The sequence below is a fragment of the Python bivittatus genome, unplaced genomic scaffold (genome assembly GCF_059951505.1).
Source record: "Python bivittatus isolate LINGU-HERP-01145 unplaced genomic scaffold, Pbiv_v1 ctg000940_np1212, whole genome shotgun sequence".
Taxonomy (NCBI): domain Eukaryota; kingdom Metazoa; phylum Chordata; class Lepidosauria; order Squamata; family Pythonidae; genus Python; species Python bivittatus.
In genome coordinates, this window is record NW_028277123.1 from 545,878 (window position 1) to 560,490 (window position 14,613).

Here is a 14,613-nt window from a genome sequence, read left to right on the forward strand (position 1 = left end):
AGCTGATTCATTGATATAAAAACTGACTGTCCAACTGTATAACTTTGGAGCAAGTTTGCATTTTGGTTCCATGCAACTGAAATTCCTTGGGTTTGGGAACGAAGGCGTATTTATTTATTTAAACCATATATATAGCCGCCTATCTCACTGAGGTGACCCTAGGCGGTATACAAAAATTAAAGCAAAAAATGTAACAGAAATCCTAAAACCAGTATTTAAAATACCATACCACGTCCTTGGGGCCAAAAAAACCATACTACTTCACATCACAAAGATCACTACTTCACATCACTAAGACAAAACACCCAGCCAACAGGGCTTACTTAACCTCCCAGCCCAAATGCCTATGGGAACATCCAGTCTTACAAAAGACCAATAGGGTCAGGCCCATCCAGATATCCAGGGGAGTGCCAGCAAGTCAGACATAACAAAGTGGGTAGCGGGCAAAGGATCTGCGTAATTTTCACACAGAGAGCTGCCTTTGATGTCTCTTACTGCTTCAATTATCACTGAAGCATATCCCTCACCCATACTAAATCCACTCTCAACACAACCACAACTCAGCACCAAAGGCTTAAAGAAATGTGCCAATGGTGTTTGTCAAAGCATTTTGGTAGCTCAGGGAAAGTTGGCTCTCCTGTATTTTCCCCTTTTTCTGGCGGGATAGGCTGTGGATTAATGGGTTAGGCTAAGATTTCTCCAATCCAATGCCCTCTAGATGTACTTGGTTACAGCCATACAAACCACCATCATGGCCACTGCTGGCTATGAGTTACGGAAGCTAGACACTATGTTAAAGCATGTTCCCAATGACTTCTGCAAAGTTATTTCTTCTGGAGATACATATGCAGAATATTTACATCAGAAATAACTGGCTGTGAAGTCAGATTTAGGCAACCTTTCTGAGCTGCAGACATTCTGACACAGCTGTCACAAAAAACTTGCCAAACTCTCATGCTGGCAAACATGGTTGGCCACGGCCAGCCACAAAACACTTATTTACTAGATGACCCATTGTACACCAGGAGGTCTTTATGGAAGCCAAAGGCATTGCTGCAATGATTCTAGGTGGGATAGGGATCCTGGTGGGTCTGCCACTGTTCTAGGTCCATGCTAACAAGTGCTAGCAAATGGGATGGGCATCTGCGAAAGAGTCAAGGGGCTGCAACTCAGTCTCTAGACCCACTGGAGATCTGCAGGAGGCCATCATGAGACATGACGACATGTCAGCCCCATTAGACAGACCAGACCTAGAAATCACCACCACAGGAAGGCTAAAACTACTTTTTTGAGATTGGCTATAACAACAAAATCTTTCAAGTCTAATTGCATTGTACCTCCTCTTCCTTCTTGTAGCAGTAAATTAGAGAGGTGCCTGTCTGAGCTGCTTCCATTGCCAGAAGGGCTTCTGATTTGTGTATTTCTCAGTGCCTCTTTCAGGGAGTTAAGCCTAAGAATGAGGGCAGGAGGCCTCTGAGAGGCAAGTAGGCTACTCTTGCTCATCTCTCCTGCAAATATGGGCCAAAATCATACTGCTGAAATTCAGCCATTGCAGCTAAACTTCAATGACACAATCTCAACCCACTGGGAATTAGGGAGTTGAAGGGGTAATGGGAATTATTTCCTTATCAAAGACCTCTAGTTCCTGTTCCCACCCTTTTAAAAGGAAAGAAGAAAAATACAAAATATGCCATTCTGACAGCATTTGTGGGGATGCTGCCATAGGATGCTTGAGCACTGGAGATTACACACCTACACTGACGGTGAATTCATCCCAGAGAAGCACTTGAGGAAAGCTCAATTTCTGCAGAGTTTCTTTCCCTTCTAATATCCAACTCACAAATTCTCCTGGGCAAACGTTCTTTAAATATGACTGCCAACTGTCGGCAGGGACAGCATAAAACAAAAACAAAAAACCTTGATTCCCTTTAAAAAGTCAACTAGAAGCTTAGGGGCACTTGTGGAAATAGAGAAGCATCATTTATCAAGATCGATTCCCTTTATGCTCCCTCTCCCATCCGTTCATACGTATTTTAGCATTTCCACTTGAAACATTAGTCCAATACCACAGAGCCTCCTAAACACAAAAATTAATGGATCTGTTGAAGAAAGGTGGGTTAGGGAATGTGGCAGGACTTTTTTGGGGGGGAATATATGGGTTATGATTTTATTGCTCCTCTTGAAATGTCTATTATTCTTTTGCTGGTTAAAATGTTTTCAATATTGTACACTGCACAGAGTGCTATGGAGTTGGGTGGTCTTAGGAATTCGACAAATAAGGCCGCTCTCTGTAGTGGGATATAACTAAGTTAATGCAGTGTAAACATGTCTGACTAACAAAAGGGGGGGCAGGCTTTTGCAGGAATGTTTTAATAGAGAAAAACTTCATTTTATCGGACTTTGGCACAATGGACGTCACATGCAGTGGCTCAATTTTTCACTGTGATGTCTTTTGCATAACTTGCTTAAAGATATTATCACACAAAACAGTGTAAATCTCTGTGTGGTCTACTTTGTAGTTCAACATACTCCCCCCCCCCGGCATTCATTCCAATATAGCACTTATGTAACTGGGTTATGTATCTCCAGGGTCTTCCTTCAGGCTGGAAGTGGGATGTGCAGGAGCAAAAGCCAGGATATGAGTAGGAAATAAGCATTAGCCATGAACTTGGAATCCTTCTCTCAGACAAGTCATTACCTGTTACCCTGATGTTAGTCTTGAACTGTAATTGTTTTTTCAAGCACAACACTTGGATAGGATTTGCTGCTATTTAGTTAATCTGAAGAAAAAGACAGAAATAACACAGAGACATGGGCCCTTAAGGGCAGCTTCTGACAAGAAAGAGGGGGAAGGAATCATGTGCCCTAATTAGGCTTGGAAGAAAGTGAATTCCTTGGACCGGGTTACTTGAGGGACCGTCTCAGCCTCATTATATCCACCTATCCTACCCGTCAGGCAGAGAGGGTATGCTGTGGACCCTGTCGATGGAAGAATGTCGACTGGCAGGGTCCAGAAAGAGAGCCTTCTCTGCCATGCTCCCCGCCCTATGGAGTGCTCTCGTCCTTCCGGAAAGCAGTCAAGACCTGGCTCTGCCAATTGGCATGGGGCGAGAAAAGGGGCAGCATCCCTGGGGGTGGCTCCTATATGTTAACATCTTACTGATCATCAACATCTTGGAAGATATTATTTGTGTGTGTGTTTGGTTTTATTCTATTTTTACTGTATTTTTATACTGTTTTTATTGTATTTTAATTAATATTTATTGTTGTTTTACTGTGAACCGCCCAGAGTCACTTCTTCGTGAGATGGGCAGTATATAAATTTGAAATATAAATAAATAAATTCCTTTCCTGTGGATCTGCAGGTGGCAGCTTCATAATTAAAGGTGAAAGAGAAACAGGGAAGAGGCAGATGCTCTATAGTCTAGTTTGCCATGATTAGAAGTAGAAAGTTTATACTGTGCACTGGTACACAAACACTGCTGGACGGGTTCTTTAAAAATAATGGGTGCTTCTGTGTTCTAGTCCCCAAAGTATATTTTGTTGAGGGCAGAGAGGCAGTGACAAAGCCTAAGTCTTCCTACGCCCTATTTCTCAAACTTCAACAAGGATATTGTGAAAAACAAAAAAAGGAGACCATCAGAAGGAGTGAGAAATGAACTAATTTAAACAGAAAGAACCCCCTTTTTAAAACTTCAGGGGAGAGGAACTGTTTCATGGGGAATGTGAAGATACAGAATAGAATATATTTCCTAAGAGCATCTATTTTATTACCCTGTTGTCCAACCTTTCTTGACATTCTTTAGTAAAAACTTGGAAGCAACTTTTTCCAACTCGGCAGCAGTTGCATTCTGACCACTCCTAGAATTATGTATGTCCTTATATATGTTTAGGGTCAAGGTAACAGAGTTAGAATGGGAAATGATACTTGGGAAAACAATAAGACACGTGGGCAGAGTTTTAGCGCTTATATTCCCACCCAAAAAACACCAAAGGTAGAAAGGAAATCAGTGTGGATGTTCAGGACTTCAGGGGAGGGGCATTTAAAAGAAGCAAAACAAACACATTTGAGGAATGTGGCTCTAAAGATTTGCCTCTACTTTACAGACTATGCATTAGTTCCATGTTGTCAAATATCTCAACATGGAAAAAGTCATAAGCTGATGAACTTCAGCCTATTTTTGTTGACTGCAGTGATACCAATTATTTCTACTACGTTCAAACTGCCTGCCAAGCCTCATATCTTGTTACAGAAATTGCACGCAATACGTTCAAAAAGCTCTGGCATTCACACACATCCTTCCTCTAACAAGCTATTAATTATGTCAAGAGCTGGAAGGATCAACCAAACCTCCAACTCTGTTGGCATGGTCACAAGCAGGAAAAGTTTCATGACAAATCTTTGCCAAGCCAGTACCTTTTCAACAATCCAGGAAAAAAGATAAGGGAAGGGGAGAGTCATATTTCCAAAGAAGAGTATTTGCAGTCTTTCCTTCCTCCTCATTAGAAGTTCATGCATGAGCCAGAAAGAGCAGAACTGGGTAGAATCAAAGGGAAAATCCTTGTACTAAACAACAAAGCAAATTCTTGAGCAAACGTTCAGGAGAACGCAATCAGCCCACCCGTACAATTGTTGTCTCATGGGCCCACAAGGAACACCTTTTCTGGCAAAATATGAAACAGGCTTCACCAAGATGGCCCCTTCTGAATGGCAATGCTGGCTGGGAATTCTGGGGGCTGCAATCCAACACATATAGAGGACACCAAGCGCATGGAAGGCCAATTCAGAGCTAAACTGCCAAAGAACCAGATCTAGTGATAAACCATCCCAGCCTGGCTTAGTTCTGGCAATTGGATTGGTCTTGCTGGATTCTGCATTATATTTTAGTGTTAGAATCACAGTGCGTTTGTTTTTTTGCTATTCCTTTGGCTGATATTGGCTGCTAAAGAAACCTTAAATGAAATGAGATATCAGTGTGGGCACAAAATACAGGCTGGGCTGGATTAAGGGCCAAATGACCAGGACTGTTGGAAATTAACCTCAGCTTGCAAGACATTGGCACAGCTATACAAGCATTACTAGAGAACTGAACACCCCACCTATCTTCCTTGTCACATCCCCCCAAAAGAAAGGTTACGCCTTTGTTTCTAGCCGGAAAATATGCATCTTAAACTCTTCCGCCTTGGGTGACATTTCACGCTCAGGCAACAATCCCCAGCATGCCCAGAGGGGTGGCATGTCTCTGTGTAGCCAGATTGTTCCAGCCAACTGCTTATGACCCACAAAATGGGTACTGTTAACCTTGCAATATTTCAGAAGAACAAGCCTGCCCATCTAGCATATAACCACAGACTTCAAAATCCTGGGCTCCATGAACAGGGCAAATGCTATGGGCATTACCTCATTTTTTTCCTCTGCTTTGTTCTAAACTCCCAGTGCTCAAGGCATTTGTCAGGAAAAGGGAACCTGTAAGCCCATGCTATGGACAGACTGGTAAAAGCGCCACCCAGAATGGCAAGGTCAGCTATGGCAGGCTTATATTTAAGGGGCCCATTCATCAGACAACAGCGAAGTGCCATTATGTTTTGCATCCTATCTTTTGGGAGAGGAAACTTATGAATAAAATAAACAAAACTGAAATGCAGTCATAAAAATTACAGTATTGGATCACAGCAATTCCTCAGGAATGGAGGTTCCAGTCAGGGGTCAGACAGCCCAACCACAATAGGTGCAGATGCTGTGCAGTGTCAGTTAATCTTTCCACACTGGATGTCAGGGGAGATTCTGTGTCTTTCCCAGGACAAACTGCATTGCAGCTGTGATGTTCTGCCTTCTTCCTCCAGTTTATGCTGGTGGTGGAAAAATTAGTAAGGGATTCAAAAGCAAGAAGAAAGAATTAGACTTCTGCCCTTACTTTCCCCAGGGGAAACATGCCTGAGAGGATCCAGAAGGGAAAGATAAATGCAAGACAGCATTACATCTACAAGCACAAGGTTGGGCTGGCAAGATTGGGGCCAAAGGTGTGGGATGTGTAGCAAACTCACTGCCAAGTCTGTGTAAAAGACAGAGCAGCTGCTAAGATGCCAAGGCGGAGCTGAGTGACCAACCTACTAGCAGCCTCATCTTGTTTCCATTCGTGGGGGTGTCCTGAAGGTTTGGAATCTAAGGGGCAGTGGAAATCGGAGCATATCACCTCTTCACTGCAAAGGCAGCAGGCAAAGGTGAGCAGAATATCCCAGCAACATGTCCTTTTCATGGCATTCCCCCCTCCCACCCCTTCAAACGACAATGTTACTTCCATACCAACATGAGAACAACAATGAGAACGAAAACTAACATGCAAGAAAAGGAGGGGACTGCAATTTGCTTACCACAGGATAAATCTGTAATTTCAGAAATACAGCTGCATTCAACCATCACCAGTGGACACTGTTCACTCCCTCTTAAGAAGCGCATTATCTTGCCTCAAACACATTATGCTAATAACCTTTTCACCTTGATGAACACAAGCAGAGGCTCTGAGTATGCAAGGCAGATAAGGGGGAAAAATCCATGAACTAAAGCACAGCTGGAATCCTTAATTTTATTTTCCAATTCATGGGCTTTTTAAGGGTCATAAACTCACAGTTCTAGACTTGCCAATTGCATACAGTTGGAACTTCTGCCTCTTTAAGCTTACAACTAGGATATACTGCTTAAAAACTGCATCCTTGCCATTCCTGTTAAGCTGTCTACAATCATTTCACCACTAACCATTTGTGTAGATCTAATTATCACTGATCCTGGAGAGAATCTGTGATTGTGAAGAATCAACGCCAACTTGATGGCACATAATCAACCAATCGTCACTGAAGAATACCACCAACTGGGCTCCTACTGCAGGCACTTGCCAAGGCAAATAAGGTATTTCATGTCTACCCCGAATCCCCATCCTGAGACCCCCCCCGACAGAAACAGCCAGCCCTTATCTCTAAAGCAACCCAACATATAACATATGTTTCAGCCAGTTTCAAAGCAATGCTTCTCTCACAACTCTGTATGTTTGTGTTTTCTTGTAACTGACAAGGCATTTTCTTCCCCCCACAATCAGATTTCTTATGCTTCGGATGAATGCATACATTCACAGGTGTAAAGCTGATACCGAAATGCCACTTGTTAAAAGGGGTTGTTCACTGCAAGAGATAAAACAGGTGAGCCAAGAGAAAATTGTTATACTGAAAGACTCATTAAAAAAAAAAAAGTGCAGGGGCCACCCAGAAATACAAACTCACCTGGACATCATACAGGGCAACAATGTTTTCATGCTGCAATTCCTAGAAAATAAAAAACAAATAGTTCAGAGAAATCTCACAAAGTCAATCCTGGGAAGAGAACAACCATTCAAAAGGCAGCTCTGTAAGGGGTTGCTAACACCTTCTTTCTGTGTACAACATCTATGTGCCCCTCCCCCACAAGCTAAACTTTATTTTTCCTTGCAGTCTATCCTCACCTCCTGAACGGCATTGCTCAGAGATAAGAGAATTGCTTTCAACCAGGTGTGTCTACACAGAAATATGGTGTTGAACCTTAGGACCAGCCATGGCGTGGCAATGGCCAACTTAAAGCCAATTCATTTCCAAACTCATTATCCGATATTCCAGTATTTTGTTGTTGTTGTTTTACTGGGGGGTGGACTTAGACAGAACAAGCTAGGAGACAGGTGGTTTATGGGAGGGGCCCAGAAGAAAAGCAAAAGACAAACCAGTAGGGGGAGGGGGGTACAAAGAACAGTAATTCAGGGAGGTCAAAACAGCAAGGCAAGCAGTCATAGAACCTCTAACCTGGCCCTCTGACAAGCTGCCTTTTCTCCTTCCCTTTATGATAATTAAAGTTTATCCCCTGTCCTGTATTTCCCACTGAGGCCTAAAGTAAAACTTATTAACTTGAAGATGACTTTTTTAAAAGCAGGGAACACTGATCTAAATAGCATATACACAACCCATGGTTCTACCAATATGCTGCCATAGAACTATTCCCACAATGTTTTTTCCTGGAAACAATATGTGAGGTGGCCACCGAACTTCTAGTTCTGCAGGAGGATCCACTGCACCTGTTCTTAGTCCCCATCAGAAAAAACAATGACCTCAGATGACTCTGCCATGGGAGGAGGTTCATCTGGGACATCTTCTGCCTGGGAACCAGGAGGTTCTCTCTCAATGCAGGGATAATATGCTCCTATCATGAGCCAAGATATAGTGGTTGCCAAGTTTTCAACCAACCAAACCTTCTGATGTCTTCCAAACCAGCCCCATGTTAACTAGACCAGGAATGGCTTGCCAGAAACAGGCAAACAACTTTCTTGGAAAAGTTGACTCACCGAAGCAAAGGGCTCTAGGGTATGTCCAAGTAAGATACTTTTACAGATGTAGAGTTTCCTTTCTTGATTTTTGTAAACAAAGAGAGCAGACATTTTAAGTCACCAACGCCCTTTAGATCTTTTTGAAGAGATGGCTTACTTCAAGTTTTATTATTCTGATAATGAAATACAAATGCTCTGAAATAAGGACGCAGAGTAGCCTTTTATTACTTTGTGATAACTAACCTTCCCCAACTCAAAGTAATTGGGGGAGGGAGGAACTGAAGCCAACTTGCTGATCAGTGGAGGAATCCAAAATAAAGCATCTGTGGCAGATGTTGATTATCTTTGGCTTGAACTTATCCAGTGAAAGGACACCCAATACTTCTGAATGCCTTTGTGAACATTAGTGACTACAATCTCAGCCAACATGGCATCAAAATCACAGCCAGACAACCATTTGGGTCCAAAGTTCTGAATTTAGTGCAGAGGCTGGGTCGCTATCTACATGATCTGTTCCCCCAATGATCTAGAGCGAATAGTTCTGGAGAATCAATTATCTTCAGCAGTTCCTGGGAATGGGACACAGCCTTGCTCTGCTCCTTCTCAGAGATCTGCTTCAAATTGTTGATTCTCAACTGCAAATGGCTACAAGAAAGAACAGCAATTGCCCCTGCCCAACAACAGTCCCTCAACTGCATGACAGGTGGGAACAAAGAGACTGGTTGTGGTTTCTAATAACGTTAACACTGCAAGAAGATCTAATTGGCAAACAATATTTCACAAGTTCATTATAACATAAAATACTTGTTATACTAAAAAATTTTTGCTGACACTCCCACCACACTTCACACAAGAAAAAATGAGGGAAAGTGCCCACAGTGCTGGTTTGTGGAAGCAGGGATGGAATTATAACCTGAATAAAATGTTCAGATGGTCTTAAAGCAGACATCACAGGAGTTGAACCTACAAGGAATCAACTCATAATTAGCTACCTCAGCTGTTTCCCCAAGCTTGTGACCCCAGCTATGGACTTCAATTCTCATATTCACCAGCATGTGTGGGAGTCAAAGCCCCACCACATCTGGAAGGCATCACATTGGGAAAGTTTGAGGGAGGGGTCCATGCAGATTTCTGCGAAACTTCAGTGTTGTGTAAGAGGCAACTGGAAGATGTGGCTAGAAAGGGCATACTGGGGGCAAAGGAACAATTCCTGCATGCCAAGTCTCAAAGCATCAGAAACAATATGAGCTAAACAGACCAAGAGTCTGACCTGGAGAGTGCAGCTTCCAGGGTTCACACAACCCCTTGAGGCTGGAGAAAGAACCACCTTACAGTTGGGCTCACGCAGCACACTCAGCCACAATGCAGTTAGCCAGATCTTATTTAGGCAACCATAATTAGCTGGATTTGGAGAATACGTTTAAACAGAAACCATCATTAACAAACTCAAAATGGTTGGGTTGATGTGCCATGGTAAGCCCTGAAGAAGCAAACTACATTATGGTATGGCATGTTGTCTGAACTCAGGCATTAAGCTTGTCTTCTAAAGAACTAGCTGGAATTAAACATATTCCTCTTAAGCCCTAGTTTGCTTAGATGGGCTTAACATTTACAGCCTGTTTTGGGAGTGTTTTATGAGTAAACATGGGGGAGCAGCTTCCTTCCTTTTCCAACTCTTGAAATATCCCCTCCCCCTGAAAAACACTGCAAAAACATGCTTCTGAAATTTGGCCATTTTACTGCCAAATTTTGGCATTATTCTCTTGGGATGCTCTAAACAGGTTCCCAGGGGCTCCATGTGGCCTGCTCACCTTGGCCATAATCCATGGTTTCTAAAACACAAGTCCTGGTTTCACAGGACACACAATGCCAAAACCAAGCAAACTCCGTTATGTTTTGGTATCACATATGAACTCAGTCTGCCTGGGATCATAAAAGCAACCTCTTCAACAGAACTCAGGCTGGCTTGGTTATTCTCAGAAGCTGCAGCTACAGAAGCAGCAAAAAAACCAACAATACCCTAGCCAGAAACTGTGGAACTGAGTGCAGAAAGAAAAAAGGCAACTCAAGCCTCACAATGCACACGCCCGTATACTTATCCCAGGATAGAAAGTGACAAAGACACCGCTCTAACAATGGACACAATGCTTCTCCATTGGGAGTTCTTCAGCCCAAGAGCTAGTGCAGAAGCAAGAATGGGAGCAGCTCAAAATGTCAACATCTCCTCTCTACCCTTGTGCTTGATGGACACCCAGAAAAACAGAAGGGAGTTTACCATCACAATCCTTATCCCAGTCTAACTAGATACAGTCTAGCCTTGATGGGTAGTTCTTCAAGATCTCCAGCAAAGGTATTTCCAGTCCCTTGAAACCTGATCCTTTTAGCTGAAGAGGCAGGGGACTGAACCTGGAACTTCCCTGCATACAAAGTGCATGCCTCACCACTGAATGTAGACTTTCCTATTATCTTGGCTGCTGAATTTACAAGGATTCTGCATCCTCCAGAAGAAATAAGTTAGAAGCACCATGCATGGGCAAACATATTGTGGTTTGTGCTGTCAGCCTCTACGCTGCTGCCAGATCTCTGTCATTGGCCAAGCATCTCTAATTCAGAAATTTCCAACACAGAACTCACATTGTTCCTTTTTCCTTGGTTAGCATTTTGCGTGAAAAAAAAGGAAAAGCCAGGGCAACAGAAGTATGAAAATTCCACACCATTCCTGAAGTCCTCACCCATCTATTCCAAACCAAGTTGAAAAGAGAATATAGTACAATGAAAAAGCAAACCAAAAGGCCCTCAAATAAAGGTTAGTCTATATATACATAATCTATATAAATAAAGGTTAGTCACTGTGCCCAGTGAAATCTAAAGCTAGGAACATAGATGCTGATTCTTCTGGGCTAAGCAAGCTTTGCTAAATACCAATATCATGCTGGGCTGCTGTGACTGTTAGACCTTCCCATTTTGTTAGCATACACAGCATACAGTACCTTCAAAATTTTTATCTCCTTCCCAAGCAGGAGCTGTGACTTCGACAAATTCTTTTTGTTAATGCTCTTTATAGCCACTTCCCAGTCAGTTTTCTGAAAAGAGGGTGGAAAAGTGTTTTTAGTATAAACAAATTTTCTTATTTTCTAAACAGCCCCAACAACAAGCAGATCTGGTCTTTTTCTTAAAAGCTTTAAGATGCTTAAGATTCCTGGAAGAAGCTAGGAGTCCTCTTTTTCAACCTGGTCTACAGCTCTACAATCTATACTCTACAATCGCCAACACCGCCTAGGATAATGCCAGGCTGGGAAAAGCTAGTGTAAAGAGGACAATTTACAATCAGGACCACAGGCCCAAACTCTACCAGCATGCTACTTAAGCAGGAAGCACAGCTGCACATCCCAAAGACAAGAATGGGCAACAATAACTGAATTTTGCAGGGATGAGAGAACACTCACAACTTTCTCCTATCTTTGTCTTTGTTAGGATCAAGGCAATGATAAGCTTCAGCAAACACTAGACCTGGGTTCAAATGCTTAATAGGCAAGACCAGGGACCTCCTACTGTGCTAGATTAGTCAAGCAATGGTGCACCTTAAGAGACCTCCAGACCATCAGTTGTCTTGAACAGACTGCCTAGAAGCTCCCTGTCCCAACAAGATTGCAGTACAGTTTTGATGCCCAAAAGGAATAACAAAAGAGAGAAAAAGAAACCCCAAGTTGTTCAAAGTTACCCAAGAAAAAAGTACATTTGTGAAGATCCAAAACAGCTGTTAAGTCAAACTAGCAGATTCACAGAAAGACCTCTGAGAACAGTGACAGCTTGGCTCTGCAGCAGACAGAATGGAGGTCAATACTTAGGAAAAAAACACACCTACACCAAGAGCTTCTTGTAAAAGATGGCAAGAAAAGGGGGAAAGGAGCTCTTCAGAATTTGAGGACCAATTTGAAATTGGCCAATTCTCCATCAGATCCTCATTTTATCATGGCAGGAAAAAGCAACTGTAAAAAAGGGATAAAGAGGGGTTGCCCCCCTCTCCAACCACATATCAAATGGCTAGCATCTACCCAATCCGGGAACTTCATCCAAACATTTTGATAAGAGGAAAGGTTGGCACCCTGCTGCCTAACAGATCCTCTCAACTACAAAACCCATGATCCATATCTACCAGCCACACTAAAAGAGGATTACGGATTTGCCATTGGTGTGGATGAGAAGCGAGGAGATTGGGAGGGAATAGGGGGGAATAGGCAATCTGAGGCTGACATCATTCCATCCTGGCTCTGTTTGGAAAGAAAAACAAGCCTGGGATGCAAAGCAGCGGGGAGCACAGCTACTACACCCCTGCCAAAAAAAGAAGGGGGAGAGGAAAACCACCAGTTTCTGCGACAATACATCAAGCCTCTGAAAACACATCGCTCTCCATTCAAGGATTTACCAAAGTGTAGCAAACCGCATAAACCTAGCTAGGAAAACCAGAGAAAGGGCAGTTAAGGAGAAAGGCTTTCCAGGTGGATGGGACAGAAAAAGCAGAGGATCCAAGCTGCCCCCCCCCACAGCCCTGTAGCCCTCCACCGCCTCGATCATCACAAGGGGAGGGGAGAGCACGATTCCCTTCCCCAACTTTACCTTGCGGTGACGACCCTTAAAGACCACAGCGAAAGCTCCATGTCCTATCAGGTCCTTCTTGCTGTATTCAAAATCGCCCACCACCTCCATGTTCTTCAGGGGGCATGAAGCTCAAGGTGTTATGGGGGGCAGAGGGGGAAATGCAGGGAGGACAAGGATAAAGGGGAGGACAAATCGAAGCTCACATCAGCAGGCTGGGGGAGGGGAGGCACAGAGAGGGGGGCTGGCTCTGCCTGTGTCCTGGCCACCCCCAAAGAAATGGGGCACCTGCTGGCATGATGCTGAAATCCGGCAGGTGGCTGGGGGAAACTGGCCAGCTTCCCATAAGCAGTCAGTGTTTTCTGGCATGGGGGGAAGAAGAAGGGGGATTAAGCCTCTTTGGAAAAGAAAGCTGCAGAAAGAGCAAGAGGCAGTGGGCAAAAAGTGTCCCTTTAATAAACAAGCATTATTAAAGGGAAGGGTTCGAGGAAATTTCAAGCCAAAGGCTTGCTGGCATTGGAGGGGGACTGAGCACCTTCAGCAGGAGGTGGGCATGAGAAAGCCTGCCTTGTTTTTAAGAGAGGCACGGGAGGGGGAGCTGATCTAAGGTTGGGGAAGAACATAAAATCCCAGTACTTGCTGGGAAGGAGAAAAGGAAAAAAGCAGACTGTCATCCAGAGCCCCCTTAAAACAGGGGTGGGGGTCACATGCAGTTATAATAATGCCTCGAGGTAGGCTTATGGGGCCATAGAATAAAAAGGGGGCAATGAGAGTTTCCCAGGAGGGAAAGATGCAACTTTCCCCAGAAAGAGACAGATACTAGAAAACCCCGTTAATACAGGATGAGAGACTAAGATGCCTGCTTTTAGATGGGGGGGGGGGAGACGGAGGGATTTTTTTCTTCTTTTGCTGAAGGGAGATACTGGTGGGCAAGAGAGCCGACAGAGGGAATTAGAAACGCTTTAAAGGTGAAAGGAAACTAAAATATTCCTAAAGGGGGAAGAAGAACTATAGCCGGCCTGAGAATTAAGAGGGGAAAAGGTGAGGGAGTTCATCCCCCCAGAGGTCCACCCTCTTACATCCTGGCCCCCACATCTGCCCCGGCTTTGGGGGCAGGTGGCCCTTCCTCTAAAAAGCGGCCAAGGCTGTAGAGCCTAAAAGGGGGATGAGGGGAAAGCTACAGCTCCTCCCGCTGCTGAAAGCTTCAGGTATTTCGGGAGAAAGGGAGCGCGGGGAGGAGTCCTCTGCCTTAGGCCGCTGCCGCCCCTCGCGTCTTCCGCGCGCGGTACTCCAGCCTCCCCCACCGGCGTCCGGCCGCGACTAGCGAAACTTCCGCGCGGCGCAGCTGCTCTTATAGGACGCCTCGCTCAAGCGCCTTCTTCCGTCTCCCTCCGCCGCAAAAAAAAGAGTGGGCGGGGCAAACCGGGAGAGAGGGAAAAAGAGTCCGCGCGCGGGAAAGTTTGAGGGCGAAAAGCTGCCGAAACGGGGAGAGGGGAATCGCCTTGGGCGCCATCTTGATATTTACAGTACTTTTTTTTAATTTGAGCGAAGAAAATAAGTAGTTAGAAATGACCCACAAACACGCGCACGCAAATCAAAAGGATAAACAAGCGTTCTTCGGAACTCCGCCCCAATACTGTTGTTCTGAGCCGAAGCGGTTAGCAGAAGTTGGACTTCC

The 14,613-nt window shown here is 44.2% G+C and overlaps 1 protein-coding gene across 6 annotated transcripts in view; it reads right to left on the minus strand.

Moving 5' to 3' along the window:
- Positions 1–14,246, minus strand: part of ULK2 (unc-51 like autophagy activating kinase 2) — a 78,056-nt gene extending 63,810 nt beyond the window's left edge. For all 6 annotated transcript variants that reach the window (XR_015794208.1, XM_007425771.4, XM_007425770.4 and 3 more), the window contains exons 1-3: positions 12,957–14,246; positions 11,330–11,422; positions 7,273–7,314 (exon numbers count right to left, since the gene is read on the minus strand). Coding sequence is in view for 5 of the 6 variants with exons in the window: in XM_007425771.4 (XP_007425833.2) it covers positions 7,273–7,314; positions 11,330–11,422; positions 12,957–13,046 (225 nt within the window). In the remaining variant the exon portion in view is untranslated. The remainder of the gene's footprint in view (positions 1–7,272; positions 7,315–11,329; positions 11,423–12,956) is intronic.
- Positions 14,247–14,613: the final 367 nt, after the last annotated feature.